The sequence below is a fragment of the Galeopterus variegatus genome, unplaced genomic scaffold, assembly GCF_000696425.1.
Source record: "Galeopterus variegatus unplaced genomic scaffold, G_variegatus-3.0.2 Scaffold1443, whole genome shotgun sequence".
NCBI lineage: Eukaryota > Metazoa > Chordata > Mammalia > Dermoptera > Cynocephalidae > Galeopterus > Galeopterus variegatus.
Window position 1 is genome coordinate 341,384 of NW_007727554.1, and position 23,500 is coordinate 364,883.

At 41.7% G+C, this 23,500-nt stretch overlaps 1 protein-coding gene across 2 annotated transcripts in view; it reads right to left on the reverse strand.

Annotated features, from left to right (window-relative positions):
* Positions 1 to 23,500, reverse strand: part of PITRM1 (pitrilysin metallopeptidase 1) — a 35,223-nt gene that overhangs the window by 3,141 nt on the left and 8,582 nt on the right. Inside the window, exons 1-20 of one of the 2 annotated variants that reach the window (XM_008577061.1) lie at positions 23,478 to 23,494; positions 23,303 to 23,399; positions 21,886 to 22,046; positions 19,066 to 19,192; positions 18,709 to 18,797; positions 17,848 to 17,976; positions 17,159 to 17,272; positions 16,102 to 16,198; positions 15,420 to 15,554; positions 14,089 to 14,227; positions 11,598 to 11,714; positions 10,006 to 10,138; positions 8,604 to 8,724; positions 8,418 to 8,494; positions 7,908 to 8,073; positions 7,537 to 7,637; positions 5,802 to 5,922; positions 4,570 to 4,641; positions 3,784 to 3,896; positions 1,000 to 1,125 (exon numbers count right to left, since the gene is read on the reverse strand). In XM_008577061.1, coding sequence (XP_008575283.1) covers positions 1,000 to 1,125; positions 3,784 to 3,896; positions 4,570 to 4,641; positions 5,802 to 5,922; positions 7,537 to 7,637; positions 7,908 to 8,073; positions 8,418 to 8,494; positions 8,604 to 8,724; positions 10,006 to 10,138; positions 11,598 to 11,714; positions 14,089 to 14,227; positions 15,420 to 15,554; positions 16,102 to 16,198; positions 17,159 to 17,272; positions 17,848 to 17,976; positions 18,709 to 18,797; positions 19,066 to 19,192; positions 21,886 to 22,046; positions 23,303 to 23,317 — 2,153 coding nt within the window. In that variant the 5' untranslated portion in view covers positions 23,318 to 23,399; positions 23,478 to 23,494. Of the gene's footprint in view, positions 1 to 999; positions 1,126 to 3,783; positions 3,897 to 4,569; positions 4,642 to 5,801; positions 5,923 to 7,536; positions 7,638 to 7,907; positions 8,074 to 8,417; positions 8,495 to 8,603; positions 8,725 to 10,005; positions 10,139 to 11,597; positions 11,715 to 14,088; positions 14,228 to 15,419; positions 15,555 to 16,101; positions 16,199 to 17,158; positions 17,273 to 17,847; positions 17,977 to 18,708; positions 18,798 to 19,065; positions 19,193 to 21,885; positions 22,047 to 23,302; positions 23,400 to 23,477; positions 23,495 to 23,500 lie in introns of those variants that run through there. The other variant, XM_008577060.1, reaches the window with a different exon arrangement.

The following is a 23,500-nucleotide window of genomic DNA, read 5'->3' on the forward strand; positions in this document are numbered from 1 at the left end:
CCCCTGCCGTGCCCGCCTCCCACCCTCTGGCCGCGCCCGGTGCGGGAGCAACACCGAGGGTTGCGATCCCGTTACCGGTCAGTAAAAAAGACAAAAAAGGAAAGAAAAAAAAAAAAAAACTTTCGACATACTCTCCTCTCCTTGAGAGACATGGGTTTGCCTGTGCAAGTGCATCACCAGGTTATTTAACTACACCTCTCTGTGACATCATCGGGAGGAAGTCAGGTGGATGGAGGCAAGTCAGGATCATAATAAAATGATGGAATACTAGTGGAAAAGTTAAGAAAGTTTAAATGAAAATCTCCATTTCCCTAAGACATGCCCAGAACAGTCTGGAAGTTACCCACAGGTGAGCCAGTTTCTGAGATGCCTCCCTCTGTCTAGCTAGAAAGCACTCCAGCCCTGCGTTCTGTCCACACTGACGCAGCTGAAGAGGACAGCTATGGAGGGAGGGCGGGGCATGCTGTTGTGCAGTCCCGCTCCCTGCAGGATCCGCTTGCCCAGCAAGTGCTCCAGCATCTGCAACAGCTGGGAGCGAGGGGACTGCGTCAAAGTGGCAATGACAATCTACTCTTTTCTTAAGGTGTTAGAAGACGTGCCTTCCGGCAGTAGTGCCACAGAAAATTTACAATTCCTCTAAACAAAAGGGGAATAGTCTTTGTCTATGAAAACCTAACAGAACAGTATCCATATTAGGCTTCTACAGTGGAGATGAGCTCAGAGAGCTCTCAGACTGTGTTCTACCTAACTGTGCTAGCTGCCACCCTGGGGTCTACTGACACAGAATGTTTGCTGCTATGCACCCCAGTCCTTGCGGCAGAAAGGATGGTGCTGGGTGCGGGCCAATGCCCAGGAAGTGAGAAGAAACCAACAGCAGCAACCACCTCTTCACTCCAGCACATAAGATGACAACATGGGTCATTCACAGAGGCAGTGACTACATGTGACATGATGAGTGTGTAGCCACACATGTGAAATAGAGAAAAGAGGAAAACCCACCTGTAAGAGTAAAGAGTGAATATTCCGTTATGGCTGAGCTTAGCACCTCCGCCATAAGCACCCCCTTTTTCTCGAATTTCTGTATGCAAGAATTTAGCAGTCATCAAACGTGCAAGGATCTTAAGACTGAAATTAACAATTAAAAAAATGCAGGTTAAAAATAATATGGCTGATAGAAAAATATCATATATAACATTAAGTAATCCAGGGAAATGTCAAAGTATCATTAAGTGAAAATAAAAATACAGAACATCAGTTTGTAATAAGTACTGTATAGCTTATGTCCCACTGCTTTTCTTTCTCTTCTTTAACAAAGGAAAACTAAGAAAAATGTGAGGAAGAACAATTTTCAAACAGCTGACTTGGATTACAGGGTTGGACAGGGGAGATGGTGGAGAGGGAACACAGATTTTACTTGCAGCTCTCTCTATTGCTTAACTTGTTACAATGCATGTGGCATTTAAAAAAAACCTAATAAAGTAAAAAGAGGTTATTAATTTTTATTATGAAAGCAAATGTACAAACTATCATTTATTTAAATGCCCCACATGAGAATATGGGAAAAAAAGGAAACTAAAGTAAATCTCTTAGATAGGTTTTTAGAGATATCCTCAAGAAAACATAAATTCCAATAAAGCAAATTCCTATTAATGAAGCCTATTTTCCTGCTGCTTCCATTGTGAATGGTCACAAGACAGAACAGAGTCACCCCTAATGTGAGGACCGTAAGGTCTGCAGCAAAGACACTAGTTTGTGGATTAAGCCTGTGGTGATACTTGGTCCCAGTTCCCCACCACTGCCAAATGCTCGTGTTCTAATAAGGCAGGTGAAGGGTGACAAAGGCCAGATGAGACGTCACATGAAGATGTGCATATAGCATACTCATAAACATGGCAGTGGAAGAAGTCCTGGGGTCCAGGCACTGCTAGGACCCAGAGGACAGAGCCAACAAACTCGCCAGCAGAGACTGGAGTTTTTATCCACGTATGTACTATGTTTCTTGAGAAATTTCTATTATTTTTATATTACATAAAAAATACATGTTCACTGTTGAAAAATTATAAAATACAAAAAACAAGAGAGAAAAAAGATCTATAATCCCACTACCCAGGGGTAACCTCTTATAACATTCTAGTGTTTTAAATCTACATTTTCCTATTTAATAGCAGAAATACAGTCATCCTTTGGTATCTGTAGAGGACTGGTCCCAGGGCCTCCTGCAATACCAAAATCCACAGATGCCCAAGTCCCTGACATAAAATGGTATAGCGTTTGCATATGGTCTATGCTCATCTTCCCCATACTTTAAATATCTCCAGATTACCTACTACAGTGTACATGCTTTGTAAACAGCTGTTATACTGTATTGTTTGGGAAGCAATGAAAAGAAAAAGTCTGTACACGTTTCGTACAGACGTAACCATCCATTTTTTTCCCTGAATATGTTCAATCTGTGGCGGGTTGAATTCACAGATGTGGAGCCCACAGAGAGGGAGGCCAACTGTGCATCACTATTCGTGATGGCACAGCACACAGAAGTGTCTATTTTCTACAGACACAGAAATAAACTGATGAACAGCTGAGCCGCGCACTATCTCTTTTTCTCAGAGAACCTCTCCATCGTGGGCAGCAGCTGCTCCTCCTGTCTGCTGAGCTCCCTGCCCCACTAGCTTCCCCTGCCTCGGCTCTCCAACTCCCTCTAGCCCTCCTCTCTGTTGGGCCACGTGTGACACGTGTCCCCATGTGGATGGGCCGCACCAAGCTCCCACCTTCCTCTCCTCCACAGGCTGGGGCACCTCTCTGGGGCCGTGTCCTTCTCCTCTATGGTCATCCCTCAGCAGGCAGCTGCCTTAGACAACGGACTTGGGAGTGAATTGTAGTATACTGCATGTCTGCAACTATCTGTGTCCTACATGCACAGCCCAGTGGATGCATTAATTAGGGGATCCCCAAAGGTCTCACCTTGGGCCTTTTCTCTTGCATGGCCAGCTTCCCCGGAGAGAGCTGGCCATGACTCAGAGGCAGTGGCCTGGGGGGCTTACTATGCAGCCTGCACACTTCCCGAGCTCTCGGCAGCACACCTCCCCCCCGCCACTCAGCTGGGGCTCCTACCGCTCAACCAGGGCCTCGTTAAGCCTCAGACTTGGCTGGGGAGACCAGAGTACAATGAGTCTGTAGAGGAACGCTGAAACAGCCTTCACTCTTCCAGCCACATCCCCACCTTGCTTGCAGAGACACAATCCCCAGGGCTCTGTGGGTCAACTAGGCGTCCTTCCTGCGGCTGTCTAGGTCATGTGCTCTCCTGCTCTCGAATTTTTCTGCAACTCCCTTGGGCTCCTGCCATCTCCTCCCCACTCTCCCTTCCTATGGCTTCATGCCTTTTTATGCCTTTGCTCTCTTTTGTGGGGTTACTGGAGGGGGCTCAACTGTCACACGTGGGTTCAATCTGCCATGTTTATCAAAGTCTCAAGCCTTAATTTACCCAATTTTTACCTACAGACAAGTTGAGTAAATTGGGCATGTTGAAAGCACGTGTTAGGTTCATAGGCATCTGTTAGTTTGCAGAGTTGCCTGAGGGACATATACTGTTTTGAGTGCCCTACACATGAGCTCTTGCTGACGGTGCACTCTGTAGATGATAGGGCGGCATCACGTGGCAGGGTCCAACAAAGTTGGCACAAAAACTCTCTGTCACACAAAACACACCTTATTACTTTGTAACATGCTCAGCAACCTCTTATTAAGGTGCAGACCTCAGAGGCCATTTTCCATTCCCCCTCTTACCTGGCATGATCTGGATCCGTGTAGGGCACAGTCCTAACACATTCTCCAACGTAATTCACCGGGAATGGCAGCAGGAAATGTGTCTTCATCTGGCAGGGTTTGAAAGTGGGCTCCTGGGGGACAGAGGCACGTGGGTCAGACCAGGTGGCACTAACACGATTCAGCCTTCGGCGCTGAGACTCTCAGATGCCGTCTGAAGGTGTCCTTTCTTGCAAGTCACTAGCTAGGTACTCATGTTCAAGAGCAAGACATTACAATGACATCATTCCATATGATTTCTCACTTTAACATGAGATCCTCCAATCTTGACGTAATGCCTTAAAAATTATTACTCAATTAATAACAGTTCATACTACATCGTTTATGTCAAAGCTAATTCTCCAGGCATACATTACTTTGCCATACTCTACGATAAACCAAACTGAATGCCATCATTACCACAGCTGAGCAAGCAGAGAGGCAGATCATGCTGCTTCACTGAAGGCAGCTGACGCCCATCCAGCATCACAAGCTACACTAAAGCAAAGGTGACCATGTGGTGTTGAGAACATGTCATCCTCAGCACGAGGAAAACAGACCCAAGAACAGGGCACACACTCAGCATCGTCTCAAAGAGCAAAGGCTCAGGATGGCAGTGACAAAAAGCTACAGCTAAATCGCAATTCTAGGGACAGGCCCAGCCCCAGGAGTGGCTAGGACAGAGGAATTCTCAGAACCAGAGCATCAGACCACAGCTGGGAGGGACCGGCTCGGTTCCTGCTAAAGCAGTGGACTTTGTGAACTTACTGTGATCAGCTTTCTTATGACCTGGGGGCCACGAACGTGTGCGTTTCCACCAGAGCCATTGTATGCAGGCTTCTGAAAATAAAATGTTTCCAAGAAAAATGAGAAAAATCTAAAACTCATTTGAAACAGATAAGAAGGTACAGATTTCATAAAATTCACAATGCTAATAATCTGGGGGCCACGAACGTGTGCGTTTCCACCAGAGCCATTGTATGCAGGCTTCTGAAAATAAAATGTTTCCAAGAAAAATGAGAAAAGTCTAAAACTCATTTGAAACAGATAAGAAGGTACAGATTTCATAAAATTCACAATGCTAATAACAAGCATAGACAGATTTCTCTCAGTGCTTTAAATGACAAAATGTTTTAATTTCTTAACTGTTTTAAAGAAGTGAAAATTTTTCATAGATTTTCAGGTAGTTGAGAAAAAGAAGTCCTTGCTGGACATCACAAAGGAAAACAGTATGACCTTGCTTTCCTCCTTTCGCACTTTCTAGTCATAAAACTGCGCCCAGATGAGAGGCCGTGTAAAACGGATGGCTCTAGCTAGAGGGGCCCAGAGCAGCTGGGGCCACCATCTCATGGCCCTACTCCCAGTGGCAGAAGCTAAAAACAGGAAAACAGGAGATCACCCCCAAATGGAGTAAGGAAGTGTGAGCATCAGCACAGCAGACATTAGAGGTCGCTCCTCTGCAAAACCTACAGACTGGCAACCTGCACCAGTGGCAAGTGAGACTTTGCCACTGATGCTGTGAATTAGACTGAAACCAACCTTGTAAAGAACCAAGTTGATTAGGTTGTTGATAACTGATGTAAATATTCTGGGGGAAATCCATGAATTAATGAGTTTTAGCGAAAAGGATGCAACCGTCTTGTATCTTCAAGAGCCGCACAAACAGCAGTGATATGCTTCACCAGATCACTACTTTGGGCTATTCTTATGCTACTGCATCTCAAACCAAAGCCTGCTTTTCCCTGTTAGACAACTATTCACTGCAAGGCATGTCAAGAATAGGTGAGCACAGGATCTATGACCACACTGCAGGGTTTGAATTCAGTTCTCAACTGGGTCAATGCTGGGCAACCTACTTAATCCTGCTATACCTCATTTTCCTCCTCTTGACAGTGGGGGTTATTAATACCCACACATTGGATGGCTTCAAGAATTAAACGAGTTAATCTATGTATAAAAGAACTGCACCTGGTACTTGCCAGCTGCGATTAGTGTGTTACCTCGACCACGTGGGGGCGCACAGGTTTCCGCTCCTTCTTACTTCGACCAAGGTTTCTAATGAAGTTCTCCACCACTTTTTCTGCCTCAGACATCTGCTGAACAGTAGCATTCACTGCACACCTGTTTAAAAAATTATGAGGCTGGCTGGTTGCTCAGTTGGTTACAGCATGGTGGTATAAAAAATTATGTACATACAAAGCCATGATTATAAAAAGTAAAACTCCATTTTACTAATTTGTCACATTTTATATAATAAAAAGTGAATAATACATTGTTTTTGTATAAAATAATACTTAAATATTAAAAAGAAACAGTAGCCAAATGTGGAAATAATACAGCCATCTGACTTCTCTACAGTGCTTTCAAGTGATTAAAAGACTTTCACATATTTCACTGTTACAGCTAATAAATTAACTGTCAAGATGCAAAGACAGTGTTTCTGACTCTAAATTCTGTGTTTCTATGAAGGACAAAGAGGAAAAAGAGAATATTAAGACCTGCCAACAACGCTTTCAGACTTACAGTATTAGAAGACTGAAAACTTTTAAAATTACCACCCAGAAGAGAAATCAACAATTTAAAAATGTGAACTTGTTGATAAAATAGAAAATTATTTCATGAAGTGCCAAAAAAATTACCATTCTCTCAAAAAATATTTTTATATAATTCTTCCAATTTCTACAGAATCACAAATAATACTACCATATAACATTTTATTGAACTCTACAATATACTGACACTGTATTTTTCCCCCTTTTGGCCCTAAATCCCAAATTTATTTTAGTTAAATTAACAGCAGGTACCATTAAATTAATACTAACTATAGTCACTGCTTTGTATATATTATTTCTTTTAATTCCTAACAATAAGCCAGTGCAGTAGGATTTTATGGAGAAGGAAGCAGAAGATACATGGTTCAGGTGCCCAGGACTGCCTGGTTATGAGCGGGAGTGTGGGGCCAGGACTGAAGCCAGGCTTGCCCAACACCAACGTCCTGGCACTACCTGTCAGGCCCCGCCTCCTTCCACCGCAGACTGTCCTGCAGAATCTGCTGGTGATTCCCAAGAACTGACTGGGGAAAGTCACCAGGACTCTGCATGTGGAACAACAAGTGACTTAGGCAGTCGTTTTCTAGTTCAGTATCAGTGAATGCTAAATCAGTGTCATTGACAGTAAGATGCTGAAAATAAACTTAATAATTTTTAAATTCCATTCATGTTCACAAACCTGAGAGCATAAGGCTGACGGTGTGTGTATGCCTGAGCTGCTAGATGTTCTTCTCAAACCAGAACATCTTTTTATTTTTATAAGGAGCTGCTCTTTTCCTCTGGTCTTGAGGAAGCTAACCTGGGTCTCCCTGATTCCTCGTTCATGGAAGACTTTGCATCTGAAGGCAGTGTATCCTTACACAGTTGCCCTAAATCTACTTTGTGTTTTTACTACGATTAAATTAGCTGGCTTTCTTCCCACCTCCCACAGTTTTTATTAAACTTAAAATATTACTTTTTTATCCTCCATAGAAAATGATTTCTCAGTTTATTAGAACATAGGATCAATTCTATATGAAGAATTCTAATGAAATCTAGGATCAATTCTATAACCTATATATACATATACCAAGCATTTTTTACTGTCTTAAATTTATGTGACTTCAAGTGAAAAGTATCTAAAAGCTACACTTATTGAAATAGAATAAATCATAAGATCTTCATTAGAAGCAAACCACGCACCCACCTCATATTATCACAGTTCAGTAGGTGTTTTTGGATGCGGGGGAGCTTTCTCAGGACTGGAGTGATGTCTGCCATTTCTGCAATTCTCTTCATCAACCTCACCTGAGCCAAGGAATCAAACAGAGAGAGAGAGACAGAGACCAAAGATGACCTCCTCAGTCTGAAACCAACATCCTGATAGCAGCATCCCGCTGGAGCAGGGCCATGTGTGTAACTGCCCTGCTTGGGGAGGGGTGAGGCTGGGGGTGGGAGGGATACAAAGAAGGGGAGTTAAAAGAAAGTTTTTTCCCATGAAATTTGGTCAATTAGAAAGTTAGCAACTCTGGAAGATGGCTAAACCAGAACAAGCAGGCTCCCTTCCCCATGACCCACCTGATCCATCCCACCAAAGGTTTCCTGCAAGTCCCCTGCGGGCGTGAGGGTCCTGCTGGCTCGGATGGATGCGTAGAGATGCCCGGAGTCTGGAATTCCATTTGCGAGCTCCTGAGCAGTTATCCTAACTAACACTTTGAAGTGTTCTTCTTCTTCAAAGCATGGGCTAGGTAAGAGGAAAAATGTAATAAATTCCTGGAGAACCATCCATGCCCCCTTCAATATCAAAGTTTTCAGGCTATTTCAGCATCCGCAGACATTTTACAAGCCCACAGGAATTACAAGTAAAATCAGGCTACAGAATTAACACCCACAAATGAGGAAAATCTACTTTTAGAACACTTCAGACTCAGATCTCTGCACATCCCGAGAATGAACATCTTTTGCAGATAAAGTACTTGTTAAATATTTGGAATTAACACCCACAAATGAGGAAAATCTACTTTTAGAACACTTCAGATTCAGATCTCTGCACATCCCGAGAATGAACATCTTTTGCAGATAAAGTACTTGTTAAATATTTCACTCCACAGATGCATCATATCTGGTAGGTTTCGATCCAGGCAGAGAGAGGAAAAAAGCACGCCCTGAATAATGAAAGCAGAACAAATAAGGAATTAACTAATTTAACATAAAAGACAAGACACTGGAGAAACAAACTTTCAACCGTGACTGTGATAGAGAATCAAAAACTACCTGTTCGTATGTGTCCAGATGTGCGTCGTCAGGGAGCACCTGGGGAGACACAGTCATCCCTCCCGTTCTCAGCTCTATTTGCTGAGCTTGTTCCCGATAGTCGAGAGTGCCGCAGCCCAGCCTGCCACAGACAAGCAGCATTTCCTGAGTCCCCAGGCACGTGCCTCTTCACTCACAAGTTGATTAAATTAATTCAACCCCAAAGCCTGCCAGGCCTCTTTTTACACATCAAAGGTGATGAAGAATGAAAGCATTTGATACTAATGCTCTACACTGTCCATGTGCCCTCCTCTCCCGAGGGTGGAAACCAGCTTCTTTTATTCAGGGAATCTACTTACAGCACCCAGGCCACTGGACACTCAGGCAGCCAGCACCTGGCACTAAAAACAAAATTCTAAAATACGCTTTTCTCGGCCTAAGCTTTTAAATGTTCTGAGTGTTCCTTACTCCCTTCTTCCAAAACATTCTGACGCATACCTCATTGGTTCAAATATCTGGTGGTCTGTGGGGGACCTGAAGAATAGGCCGGCATGAGTTTTTAAGAATAGCAGAAGTCCTCTAAGCAACGATGTTTTGGAAGTAACATTCTCCCCAATCTCCTAACGCAAGAGAGCATTTAAACCCAGTGGACAACTGTGATGTGTCTTCTGCAACTGCTGTGAAAGGACAAGCTGTGGGAGCTGTACTAAAAACAAAACAAAACTCGAAAACGTGTTCCCCTGCCCTGACCAACAGCCATGCAGCTTTCTGAAGCACGCAAACTTCTCACTCTCCACAGACCACTCTGCTGCAGTGGTTCCGTGTCCCTCTGCTCTACTGAACAGGGAGGGACGCCCGCAGCCTCGTGTACTGCGGGTCCTATCACCTGGGCCAGGACATAGAGCAGAGAAAAAGGGACACGCAGCTGTGTGTGCACACCTATTCAAAGACGCCCATCTAAGGAGACTAGGAGCAGCAACAGAGTGAGCTCAGTGGAGAAGCAAACCACAGGGGAGGGTGTCGGCCTGGCCTCACAGCCAGCCCAGGCCCCACCACTTCCAATCACTCATGCTGTAGATTAAACGCAAGCATTTTGTGTCAAAATCTTAACAGAGTAACGCCGGGGAGATGGATGTGTCTATAACTATTATCCTACAGTCCAGATTCATAAATATTTAATGTAATGTAAGAAGACATAATTTTCATTTGAATACAAATTCTAAACGAATATACTGTATGTTTACTTATTCACTGTACAACAGTAATAGTTTTAAAAAATAAAATGATCCACTGAAAGGTGATTACTATCAATACATTAAAACTGTAGATCTACACACAGAAAATATGTATTAATATGACATATAAAGTTGTGCTGAATTATATACACGTTTGTGTGTCTCTGTTCTGAATATGAGGCTCTTACTTAGTAAGGACGCTGCAGAAGAGTGGCACGTAGGGCTTCAGCTCCTCAGGAAGTGTGTTCAGGCTGGAAAAGGCTCGGAAATACACCATGCCATTGGTGGGCTGTGCACAGTACTGAACAGGGGTGTCCCCAGCTAGAAAAACACATTATTACCAGTAAAATTTTAATCATTTTTAACATTTAAGAAATAATGCTATTGCTATTCAAGAATAGAGGTTTAAAACTTATATTAGCAAAAAAAAAAAATGCTATTCATTTGCATTGTTTATATAAATGTCCCTATTGTAGTTCCATTATAACAAAAAACTGAAACAGTCTTCAATACTAAGAATTAGAATGGAAGAACAGTCACATTCTTCTGGTCTCATAACTATGCCAGCTTTCCCCTCCCCACCTGTACCTGTCCTCACCTGCCTTTAATCAGAGGGGACTCTGACTAGGGCATTCCTGAAACATCCGATCCCACTGTCTCACCCATCCTAAATGCCACTCATCTGCCCCAACAGGTCCTCCCCACAGCCCCCACATGATCCCCTGTATTGCTCAGTACCCACATACCCCAAGGGTACCTCCAAGTCTCTCAAGGGCGCAGACTGTGTATTGTGTTTTGTATTTCCCTAGCATCAGAGTAGGAACTAAAGCATTTTCTGATGACTGATTTATCTTCACTAATTCTTTGAATGAACACTTAATGAGATTCACTGATAAATAAAAACTATGGGGGCTTAAAAGATCAGTGGGATGTTAACCCCATCTTCTAGAAGCCCAGTCCAGAAGAAAAAAATTCATTCACACATGCACACACGTGCACCAAATGAATGAGATGTTGTAAACATGACAGGCAGTGTTAAAAATCAAAAGGCAGATTAGAGATGTTCCACGGAGGACAGTGACTCTCAGATTCAGTGTGAGATCCTGTCCTCAGTGGTGCAAGTTAAAGCACAATGCTGAGGTCAGATAAGTAAAATCCCATCCTGCCCACTTGTGTGCTCAGTGTCAACACCTTCCAGAGTAACGGCACTCCACAGACGTGTGTCTTGCTACCAACCAGAAGCCAAGGTGAAATTAAGCCCCTCTGAGAACACAGGAACAGTGACAGGCCACAGGACAAACACTAGGATGGGACAGCAGCAGCCTAAGGCTCCCTTCCGTCCTCTGTGACTTGTCACACCTCCACTTTGAGAGCACCTCCCCATTCCCCCACATCCTCTCTCCTATACTGACAGCTGCACTGAAGAGTTTGCTTGGGCAAAGGACTTAGAGGATGCCCATATGCTTTAAAAACTGCATCTAATACAGCCACAGTATAACCTAAATAAATCCTCATCTGAATCTAGACGCAGCAAATTACAGAGCTGTATCAAACCCACTCAGGAAAGCAAGCACATGCTCTTGCTTAGTAAGGAAGTCTATCGTCACTGAATGTTAAAAACAATGTATGAGATACCTGAAAAGCAAGCTCTAAATGAATAGGGATGCTCAAATGTTTTACAGAAAACAACCAAAGTATGACTCTATTTCTCCTGTGGAGACCGATATTGAATTTAATGGAGGAACCCAGGCACCCTGAAAAAGATAGTGTTTACAGTGACCTGCCAAGTCCATGTCCAGCTCAGTGAAAGGCATGGTGGGCTCGATATCCGAGACACACAATGCTGGCAGGCAAGAGGCATCTTGAGGTTTACTTTGCTGAGTCCGTAATTCTAAACCTAAAAAGTAAAAAATATAAAAAAAACAATGAATGTTCAGGACTACAATGAAAATGTTTTATGCAATTTATCACCTCTCTGTTTGTTATCATCTGACATTCAAAATTTGCCATGCCATGCCAGCTGTCGGGTTTCCAAGCTGTCTGCTATCTGCAAGCAAAGCCAATGAAGAGACCTGACAATCACTCAGGGGCAGTCCTCTTCTAACTCTCAGTCTTCAATCATTTACAGTTCTGCTGGGGAGCAGAGGTTCCTCAAGCAGCTTCCCCTCTGCCCCTCAATACTTTATACCATCGATTAGACTGTTTAGAGTTTCCAAACCATTTCTTGCTGGATTAAAATTTAATGACTGTTGTACTTGTTTCCTCTTATTTCATTACCACTAATTTCAGCAAAATGCTTGTGCAATCAAATAAATTTCACAAGTTATAGCAATGTTTAAAAATACATTTTCTGGGCCTGATGGTCCATGCACCTAGTCAGAGGGAGGAAACTCTTCCAGGGAATCACCCCACAGAACCACATGGTCTGTAAGAGAGAATCCAAAAGGCCGAGCAACTGCTTACGGGTGCACCTGAATGGTGGATGTGTAAAAGCACTTTGCAGATCCTGGCATCCGTTGAGCTAATCTTAGAAGGAAGAGGAGTAGCTTCCCTAATCTGCCATGTCCACTGTTTTGAAGTTCCATGTGCACACACAATCACATCACAGCCACCCAGAGACAGGATTTGGGGCATGGCAAGCATCTCACGTGGTACAGCACTCTCCACAGGTGTCACTGTGCCTGATTAAAGTGAAAGTTGAACACGCCCTCCACACCCAGCTCTTCAGGCCTGAGGCACCAACAGCAAACTTGTTAGACTTTCCAGACTTTCCTCTACCTCGTAGTTACCTGCCCAATCAACCAGAGCTTCCCAACCTCACGCCACTCAGAAGTTTTCTAATCCTGTTTCTCTGATTCACTCACTCAGTCTCACAAACAGTCCAAGAGTCCAGCTCCCCTAAAACACCCTGCAGCTCATCTGACACCCCAATACAGTTTCCAGGGTTCCATATAAATCTGGTGTGTGTTTTTTGTGCCTGGCTTACTGTACTCAGTGCAGTGCCCTGAAACCCATCAGCACTTAAGTGTGCTGCTGCTTGCTCCTTTTCACAGCCAAGCAGTTATTTCTCTGTATGGATACACATGCTGAGGGCAATGTGGGTTGTTTCAAGGTTTGTGTGGTCATATGGACACGTTTTCATTTCTGGGTAGATACTCGGGTATAAGACAGCTGGGCTTTATGGCAAGCAAGTTTAGCACTGTCAGGACTCACGAAATGGTTTGCCTAAGAAGCTGTATTATTTTGCTTTTCCATCAGCAGCAAACGAGAGTTCCACTTGCTTCACGTGATTGACAACATTTGGTATTGGCCGTATTTTTAAAAAAAACTTTAGCCATTCTAGCAGATGTGTGATGGTTTATCACTATGGTTTTAATTTGCGTTTTCCTAATAAATAATGATCCAGAAGTGACCCGATTCCTCCCCTCTCCTGTGGCCACACACCTCTCCTCTCCCAGGCATACCCACCAGCCTCTGCAAGGTCTCCCAGGTCGGACTTTTCTCTTCATCCACCACAACCATCCCAGGTCTTCTTGTCATGCTTAGGTTTCTAATCGCCTTTCCACAGTTTTCTCTATCCAATTTGTCAAAGAGAAATACCACCACGGCAATGCTCACTGACTTCTGATGCTTACAGTGTGCACTCCAGGCCCTCATGCAGCCTCCTAGCCTCTCGCTCCTGCCTCTGTCTTTCCCCCACGTGCCCTCGTCCCCAATCTGCACCTACGCGTCGCCCTCGGGCAGGGGTACTCCTCCCCACTGTGCATCTCCACCTGCGCCTGCCCTGCATGCGCCCTGGGGAGCTCACCTCTCCGCCACCTGCCTCCTCTCAACACATGGCTTAGACTATCTGTGTTGCTCACCTGGCAATTCATTACACACTGAGACATAAATTTTATTGACATAGTATATAGCGCCTGGTAAATAGAAATTATGTATAAAATCCGTAAAATGAATAAGTTTTCTAAAGCCACTTCTTTTCAGTTACTGCTGCCTTTGCTGTATGAATCTTCTGAGCATCAGGTTGAATCTCACGGACAAACCCACCATACCAAACGGGAATTCTGTAGATGCCCAATAAATATTTGTCAGTTGAAATAATAGGAGGGTACTTCAGAAAGTTCACACAAAGATTGCTCTTATCTTTCAATTCTATTTTTCCACAAACTTTCTGAAGTACCCTCATACTTGCTTCCAACTATTAACTTTCTGAAAAGTTCACTAGGTCTAGGGAAGGCCAGCAGTCAATAAGCACAAAACTAATAGCTCACCTTTTTCATAGATCTGTTGCTTGTCTTTCAGAGAGAGAGAGGTGACCTTTTGCTTCAGTTTTTCTGCTTCAATTTTTGCTTGTTTCTCATAGTACTTGTCATCTGGTTTCATTGATAAAGTCAGCTTATGCTGATTATTCTGCAACAAATGACAAAAAGCCAAGTGAAAACAAGGTTGTATTAAAGCTTACACCTGGAGCCAGCTTCTGCGGGTCTGTCCTTGGTCCAGTAGTTCCATGTGCCCACTTTTATAATAATGATGACAACAGAACTCTCCTCAGAGGTTGTTTTAAAGTACAGAAGCCATAAAAAAATCCTCATAACCCCACCTGCTATGCAGTAAGCATTAATTCATAATGCTGTTGTTACTACTATTAAATGATTATTATTATAATGGTCACCATGTCATAGCCATAATTTTATCAATAGTCAACATTTTCTTTATACCCTATTGCAAAAAAAAAATTACTTGTGCTTTTTAATATTATAAATCTTTGATTTTAGTCTAAATCGAAGATACCACAAAATTCTAACTTAATTTTTGTCCAGTGTTCATTATACTACTTCTGAAAGTTTGGAACTATATTTTCCATTTGATAGTTTATAAATTATGAGGACAAAATAGATGTTTGGTGATTTAATGTGCTTCTTTTATTTCAATAATTAAAAAAAATATGTGCACGAAATGCTCACTTGTAATACTATACAGAGAAGTGGGAGAATGGGAGCACAACCAAAGCTCTATATGAAATAATCTACAGAGAAACTGCAGGTCCCACTATCAAAGCATGTCCCACGTCCACAACAATGGCACACATCAAATAGAGTTACCCTTCCAAACAGACATCAGGCTTGCCCATCATGGCAATACCTTTAAAAAGTTCTACCGTATTAATAAATACATAGCAGAGAACATACAACCACACACAAATGTCTGGAAATCTAGAAAAACAAACTCACAAGCATTGAAAGAATCCAATCATAAAAATAACCAGAATAGTCACTACATTTTGGTGACTATTTTCATATTTTATATTATTATTCTACTAACAAAATAGAAAAATAAACATAGATGTTTGTTAATATATACACATAAACATATGTATATTCACATTAAAAAACACCCTCTATCAACTTGCATTACAGCTTGGGAAACAGAATTTTTTAATTAAGTTAATGTAAGCATTTAAATTTTTAGTTAAAAATTTAAAAATTACCTTAACCATTCATTAACAGAAATTTATTGACACAGAAAAATTTTGCTCCTAATGTTCTTTTCATTATAAAATTCAACTTCAAAATTATAGACATAAATTTTCAAACTTTCTTACCTTAAAATACTGCTTCACTTTTTCTTGCAAAAATTTTGGATTTTCCTTAAGGCAATGCCTGAATCTAGCCAACTGATTTCCCAACTGCAGGAGTTCCACAGGGTCCCCATCATGATTCCAACAAGAAGCTATGTACTGGAATGGAGAGTTTTAAATCTATAATGCACTTTATACCACAAACACTACAATACCCCAGAGTAAACGTCAAAGTCATGATATGTTATTGAAATCCTAGTTTCTGTATTTAAAAATACCACAGATAACTGTTTATAACAAAAATTTAAGCCATTCTTTGGAGAAAAAGAAAACTCATTTTAACTCTATTTTTTACTAATAACATAAAAAGCAAAGGCTTAATTTATTTTTAGAAAATATAATTACCAACAGATTATCAGTTATCATAAATCCCTACCTATTTAAAGTATTCTGCATAAACCTATTTCACATAAAAACATAAGATATCAAAAAGCCAATTAAATAGGCTATTAAAAAGACAAAATGTTTATTATAAAACTAAATTAAAAGTAAATTTATATCTGTTCCAGGACAGTGTAACTTTTAGGGTTCAAATAATAAGGCTATCAATATCAATCTGTATTTTCACTGCTGTCAGGAACCCCTGATTACAAAAGTCAAAAAACAAAAAACAAAACCAAAACTGAGATGGCTGAAAAACACATACTGATGTCAGGGCAAGTCCAAAGCTGGTAGACTGATGTTTCATTTGTATTTCGATTTTATGAAGTAAAGCTTCAATTCGATCATCTTCAAATCCTTTCCTGAAGAAAACAATTAAGAAAAGAGATGTTGAAAAGAAAGTTTTAGAAACACAAGGTAGCAGAGATAATATTTAAACAGTTAAATATAAACTAATTCATGTTTTTTACATAAAGAGAAGGCCACTAAACATGCATAAAAAGACTGAAATTCTGTCATTTGCAGCAACATGCACACATCTGGAGGACATTATGTGAAGCAAAATAAGCCAACCACAAAAAGATAAACACCGTATGTTTTTACTCAAATGCGGAAGCTAAAAAAAGTTGATCTCAGAGAAGTAGAGAGTAGAATAGTGGTTACTAGAGGCTGAAAAGGGGGAAGTAGGGAGAGGTTGGTCAATGAATACAAAAATACAGCTAGAAAGGAGAAATAAGTTTTAGTGTCCTATAGCAATGTAGGATGACTACAGTTAATGACAATTTATGGTATAGTTCCAAAGAGCTAGAAGAGAGGATGCTGAATGTTCCCAACACAAATGACAAATGTTTGTTATAATATGCTAATTACTTTGATTTGATCACTGCACACTGTATATATGTACCCAAATATCACATTGTACCCCACATCCATGTACAACTACTATGTGTCAATTAAAAATAAAGATTAAGGGCCGGCCTGGTGGCGCACTGCTACAGTGCGCCGCTGGGAGCGCAGCGGCACTCCCACCGAGGGTTCGGATCCCACATACAGACCGGCCGCTCACTGGCTGAGCAAGGGGCGGGTGCAGCACCGAGGGTTGCGATCCTGTTGCCGGTCCTGGGCCGGTACGGGCGCGACACTGAGGGTTGCGATCCGTTGCCGGTCACAAAAAAAGACAAAAAAGGAAAAAAATAAAATAAAATAAAGATTAAAAAAAGAGAGAGGGACAAGACCAAACAGTGAAGAAACCTCCGCACCCTTTGCAGAAAGCACCAGTGAGCAAGAAAGGCAAGCAGTTTCACGTGAACAGCTACACGCACCTGACCACTTCATCAAGCGTGCTGTCCACGAGGTCCCTGACCGTCTGAACATCTTTCTCTGCAATCCCCTGCAGGCCCACACTGAAGTAGGCCTCCCTTGTGTAGCCGTTGTATCTAGAATGCACCACAGAAAGAACGCACTTCATCATTCGCTTGTCATATGCTTTAAAGATCAGAATTAAGAACTTTAACCTCCAGGTCCTCCACTACACAAAGCCCATTAAAGCAATGTTCTCAGACATTCACTTCTCAGATATAATTAACTGGTCACATGTACGTTCATGCCCTTTTACTGTTTCTAAGAGTCAATACAATTTAAACCTTTGAGTTATGGCAAAATATACTTAGAAATAGAAAACTGCTAAGTTTTACAAAATCTTAAGACTTCAAAGAGTACTTAATGACTTGTGTTTTAAAGGTGTGATACTCTGAGACCCTGGAAAAGCTGTTTTCGTCTAATGCCCCATTCAGGGGACATACACGGTGTGCACTGGAATGACAATCATGCAGAGCTCCTTACTGGGCGCTGGGCAGCAGTCCTGGCCTCCAGCCACAACCTGCCCTGGCACCCCCTCCCTCCAGCTGTAACAACCAAAAGTGTCCGGACATCATGAAGTGTCCTGGGGGTGGGGAGGGAGCAGAACTGCCCCCAACTGTCAACTATGGTCTAATCCAATCATAAAACTTACCCAACATCAGGAGAAAAGTCTGTGCCAAGTCCAGATTCAATTAAGGCTTTGTAAAAGGGAGAATTGGGCCCCGATATCAAGAGTGAAGACAGGAGATTTAATGTGAAGGCTTCATATGTGTCAGTGATACTTCGTTGAAAAAAAGGGGGAGGAGAACAAAAGGGAGAAGTGTTGGCCTCATCAGTGCTTTTCAAATCACTTAATTCAATACCAGATTAACACTTCCATCTCCAAGCTGAGTTCTACTAGAAACTCCTGCACTTAAATGCTTATTTTAATAATTACAGGGGCAAAGGAGAACTTTTTATACTGGGATTTTTTTGAGGAGGGGCCCCACACCATAAAATTAACTGCATGTTAAATACTTATCACGATAGTCTGCCAAGCATTTCCACATATATTATTTCAGTTATAGTTACAACATCAACATTATAAAGCAGACAAGACACAAACAACGAGCTGGACTGATGTGTTCACGACATGTAGCTACGACGTGGGGCACAGTGCCACGGTCTTTTCTATGTACCCTCCACAGCACAGGTTCTAACCTGGTCTCCACGAAATCTCAGAATTACAAAGTTTTGTATGTGGTATATTTTTAAACTATTGCTTTTCCCAGGCAGTCTGTTCTCTATAGGAACGAAGCTTTAAATACAATAAGAAAGTAAATTACTTTTCTTCTGGATGGCTACCAAAAATGATTTTCCCTCAAAACCATTTCAGATATTATTAAAAACTAACCTGCTTGACTCCTGACTCCTGACCATACATAAATTTATACCCGATGGTAGAATTCACCTCCTATCCTGGGTATTTAGCACTGTTTTTCAGCTAGTATGAACCTCAGTACGGTATACTTACTCGGGCAAGAGGAAGCTAACACTGACCGTGGTTTGTTTGGAGGGATCTCCAGCCAGTGAATCCGGGCCACATGTTATCTGGAATTCCCTCTGTAAAATGATGTAGTGCTTTCAGAAGGCATCGAGTCTGACTGGTGTTAAACTATGATAGATACCTGGATGCATACAATGGTCAAGGGCATGCTTTTCACTAAGTTAACTTCCTTTTTAAAACAAATAACCATTCGTTAGGCTTGACAAACTCTTATCTACATTGCACAGCCACAACAACATCTTAAAATCCTATTATTAATACATAACAGAAGTCCTCATCTTGATATACTTAACAGGTATGACAAAAACTGGACAGGGCACTTACAGGCTCATCCCAGGGCTTCTGAGCTGGCACTGTGGTACTTGGTTCAATTTTCTGAAATTTACTCAGTGCTTCTTCGTGAATTTGTTTCAGATGCTGTTCTAACTGAAAATTACCATAAGTGAAGAACCTAAAATTTTGAGGAAAGATATTAGTCCATTTTAGTTTAAAAGATTAGAAGTGAACAGCAGTGACTTTTTGCATGAAATAGAGGATATACAATATATGGTAGCTGATAACAAGCCAGTGTCCACACTGAAGTGAATTTTATATAGGAATACATTTTGTTTTCCCTCGATTTAACTATAAACATGAGACAGCAGCTTTTGCCCTTTTAATAGGATAGAAGGTACATACAAAACACAAATCATGCAGGAGGAATTAATTAAATGTAAATCCAGCAAAATTTGATCTTTTATTTTAAATCTGCTGTAAAGGCATTATAAAAAACAAATGAGTAATTTGTTAAAATACATCATGCAGGAGGAATTAATTAAATGTAAATCCAGCAAAATTTGATATTTTATTTTAAATCTGCTGTAAAGGCATTATAAAAAACAAATGAGTAATTTGTTAAAATACATTACGACCCTAGCTACAGTATGTAAGAATGACAAAATAAAGAATTTCACAAAAATCAATTTTAGGCTACAAATTTCAGATTATATGAGTTTTTAAGATAACACATTTATTCAACCAGAGGAAAAAGGCTACAATGATAGAACTGGTCTTTTTCTTTACTTCTGTTGTCTAGCTATGACTGAGATTTGGGGAGCCAGTATCTTAAAGACCGTCTAAATTTTCACACTCAGGGTTTAGAAGCAGATTTTATACTGGAAGGGTTTAGATAATGCAGTAGTAATGAGCACCCCTAATAACTGGGTACTGGTCTCTAAGTGCCTCTTTCCACTGAGCACAGAACTCCATGGGAAAAGACCAGCTGGATACCTAGAGCAGGGAGAGCCTGGGTGTGCATGTGTTGGGATTGAGGGAATGGGAGATAGAAACCAAAGAAATCAATGAAGACTAAAAACTGTCAGAAAGGAACTCATACGGGAGCAGGAAGAATCTGAGCATAAAAATAAATAAAAAGATTCCATTTGGTCACAAAATCTCAGATATATACACATATAAAAATAGTCTATAAGGTCATAGTGGCAATAAAAATCAAAACAAACCAAAGAAGGCTAGGAAAAAAAAGAAAAAAGCCTGCTGGTCATCACTGGAGGTAGCTACTGCCACCTGTCTCCTAAAACTGGACACTGCGGGGCACACATGCCCCCTGCCTTTCTCAGAGCTATATTTCAGAGGAACCCAATACCCCCAGTGGACGAGGGGAAGCTCTTTTTTGCAGAAATCCAGCTAACAAATGTAGAAGAAATTATAGTGTTAGAAAACTTTGCAAAGTCTATTATAATGGACTAAGGCAACAATCATCAACGAACATGAAATCTATCAGTAGGGTGATGAAAAACTCAATTAATATTCACAGGGTACCAGAATCTCAACCCACCAGAGGGTCTGTAGTTGTAGGAAAACACAGAACTGCACAAAGGAGTTGCTGTCACCCTCCTGATCCACGAGCAGGCCCCACACAGGCCTGATGCGATGCAGCAGGTGTAAGAGCACCACCCACGAAGGACTGTTTAAAAGGCTTAACCTGACTTTAACCAAGTGTCTGGATCCAATTCAAGTTCCAATTCCACAAGGCAGCAGCCAGACAGTGCAGAGGGTGAGAAAGCCCAGGGGAAGCTTGGCCTGGCCTCTCCCACCACCCTCCATGAGCGGACCCAGGAAACACATCGATTGAAAACATCACGTGTGGTCTTCATGTTGCTCAAACGTTTTAGGGACAACTGGAGAGTGAATACAGAGTAGGAAACAGGAGATTTTAAGAAAATATGCTAGGGCCAGCCCGTGGCTCACTCAGGAGAGTGTGGTGCTGACAACACCAAGGCCATGGGTTCAGATCCCTATATACGGATGGCTGGTTAGCTCACTTGGGAGAGCGTGGTGCTGACAACACCAAGTCAAGGGTTAAGATCCCCTTAGCGGTCTTTTTTTTTTTTTAAAGAAAATATGCTTGCTTTCTTAAATATGAAAATGGCATTATCTTATGTAAGAAAATATTCTTATATTTTAGGATCACAAAAGAATAAGTATTAAGGGGTAAGATGATGTCTGTAATTTACTTCAAAAAGTCAGGAAAAAAAAAAAGAATACGTAAGTGTATGGGTATTTGTTATTCTATTCTCCCTCCTTTTCCATATATTTGAAAGTTTTCAAAATTAAAAATTTTAACTTTTTATACAATATTGCAAATATGATTTTACATTAGCATTTGGTTTCTTTGTAAATATAATTATTAGTGTTTTATTATTAAGGACACATGAAACAAGCAGTGTATCAAAAGGTAAATTTCTTTTTTTTTTTTTAAAAAGATGACCGGTAAGGGGATCTTAACCCTTGACTAAGTTTCTGAGGTTCAGTAGCTGCATCCACCATTTACAGAGCTCTTCTGTGTGCCCAGGGCAGTGCCTGAGGCTTGCACCTCCCGCATCAGCCCATCCTCCTAGGTGGTGGGGAGGTGACTCCAAAGGTTGTGTTTGTAACCACCCCGCTGTGCTGAGAGTTATGTTGCAGATGTTTAAAATGAGTGTCCAAGTAGGTCAGACAGGCAAACTTCAGCAAAGACTCTTATCTAGACTTACGTATTTCTTAAGCAACAATCATTTACTACATGTGAGAGAAGCTTGTCATTTTTTCTAAGAATGTAAACCAGTCAACTCCTAACCATCCACCTTAAACTTTTAAAAGGATTACCGAGCATTGCTTGGGTGGTAGTGAGTAGCATGAAACTGTTTCAGCTGCTCCCACGTGAGCTCCGGGATGCAGAGGGGATCTCCACCAGAGACCACTGAGTAGGTGTGGTCGGGAAGAAGTCTGTTCTGAACGTGCTGAGAGAATATCCTCTCATTATCTGTCTTCAAATTTTAAAACAGCAGATAAAAAATAAAAAATACACATGTGAAATAGTACACAGTCATTATAACATTACAATACAGCAAATTAGTCACATTCTGGGAGCAGATACTGACAACGCTTTGCAAATAAAACTGTTCTAATGGTAAACACGGACATTCATGCAGGTATGTTTAATGCAGCATTCAACTTGTCCATATCTGTGCATGGGGCCCAAGAACTGACTCTCTTGAAAGAGAAAAAAACCTTGCTTTTCAACATTTGGGGGACGACAACTCCATTGCTTATGCAGGGTAAGAGCACAGGCACCGGGCAGGATAAAGGGGTTAGAACTGCTTTTGTCCACTAGCCATACAGGAGACGGGGAAACGCTATCACCTTAACTCGAGTTTCAAGAAAGTGTCTTGGAAGAAATGATACCAAAATCGAAAAGGATAAGAAATAGCTCATCACCTGAAAGAGCACAGAGAAGTTGGGGAGCAGAACGGTATACACAAGCTACCCCATGCATATCAGACACCAGGACAGACCAGGGCAAGCCTTCAGTCACCAGGGGACATGAGGACACAGGTCGAGGACAGTGGTTCTCAAACCCAGGTTTCAAGACCCCTTTATGCTCCTAAAAATTGATGTGTTCCCCAAAGAGCTTTTGATTATGTGGGGTTTTTTGATTACGTAGTTGTGTATGTGTCTATGTGTGTATATATGCACGGTGTGTGTATGTATTTATATAACCTTTCTGTGTTCATTCAGTAACTTAACTCATCACATGTTGACAAAAATACTTTTTGGAAAATTCCTCTTCATAACAAATGAAGCAAAGCTCGCATTGTTTGGTCTACGGAAGACAGCAATGGAGCAGGGCTCCCCCACCTGCACTGTGGCCCACATGCTATGGAGCTTCTGGGAAACGCCACTGTGCACTCAGGCAAGAATGACAGTGAAGAGGACAATGTTGTCAGAGTGCTGGGAAAAGGGCTTTTACCCCGCAGACCTGCGGCAGATTGTACCCCAGGGCCACCAGACAGGGCCTGAGTGCCACATGTGCAGCAGCACCAAGATGAATAGCAGCCTGGGCCCGCTGCCGCCTGTGGCTGCTGCCCACAGCACCGACGCCAGCTAGTTCAGCAAGTTATGATCTAAGATGGGAATGTTGTGTGAAATAACTGAACGCCAACTATCTTCCAAACCTATTTATACTTCAGCATTTTATGCAGGCAAGACCACCTTAACCCAATGTAAAAAAGGCAAAACTTACAAATGCTCCCTTCATCTCATTAAAGACTACGCCTTTAAAGACCAAGGGCGTTTGGGGGTCACTTGGATTCTCATGCTCTAGTCGCCATCCTTCCTGCCTAAATAATGATAAATAACAGTGAGATGACAGTGATTCTCATACTCAAGTCTAAATCAATTAATTAATCATTACATACCAAAAATCTAGCTCCCGCAGGCA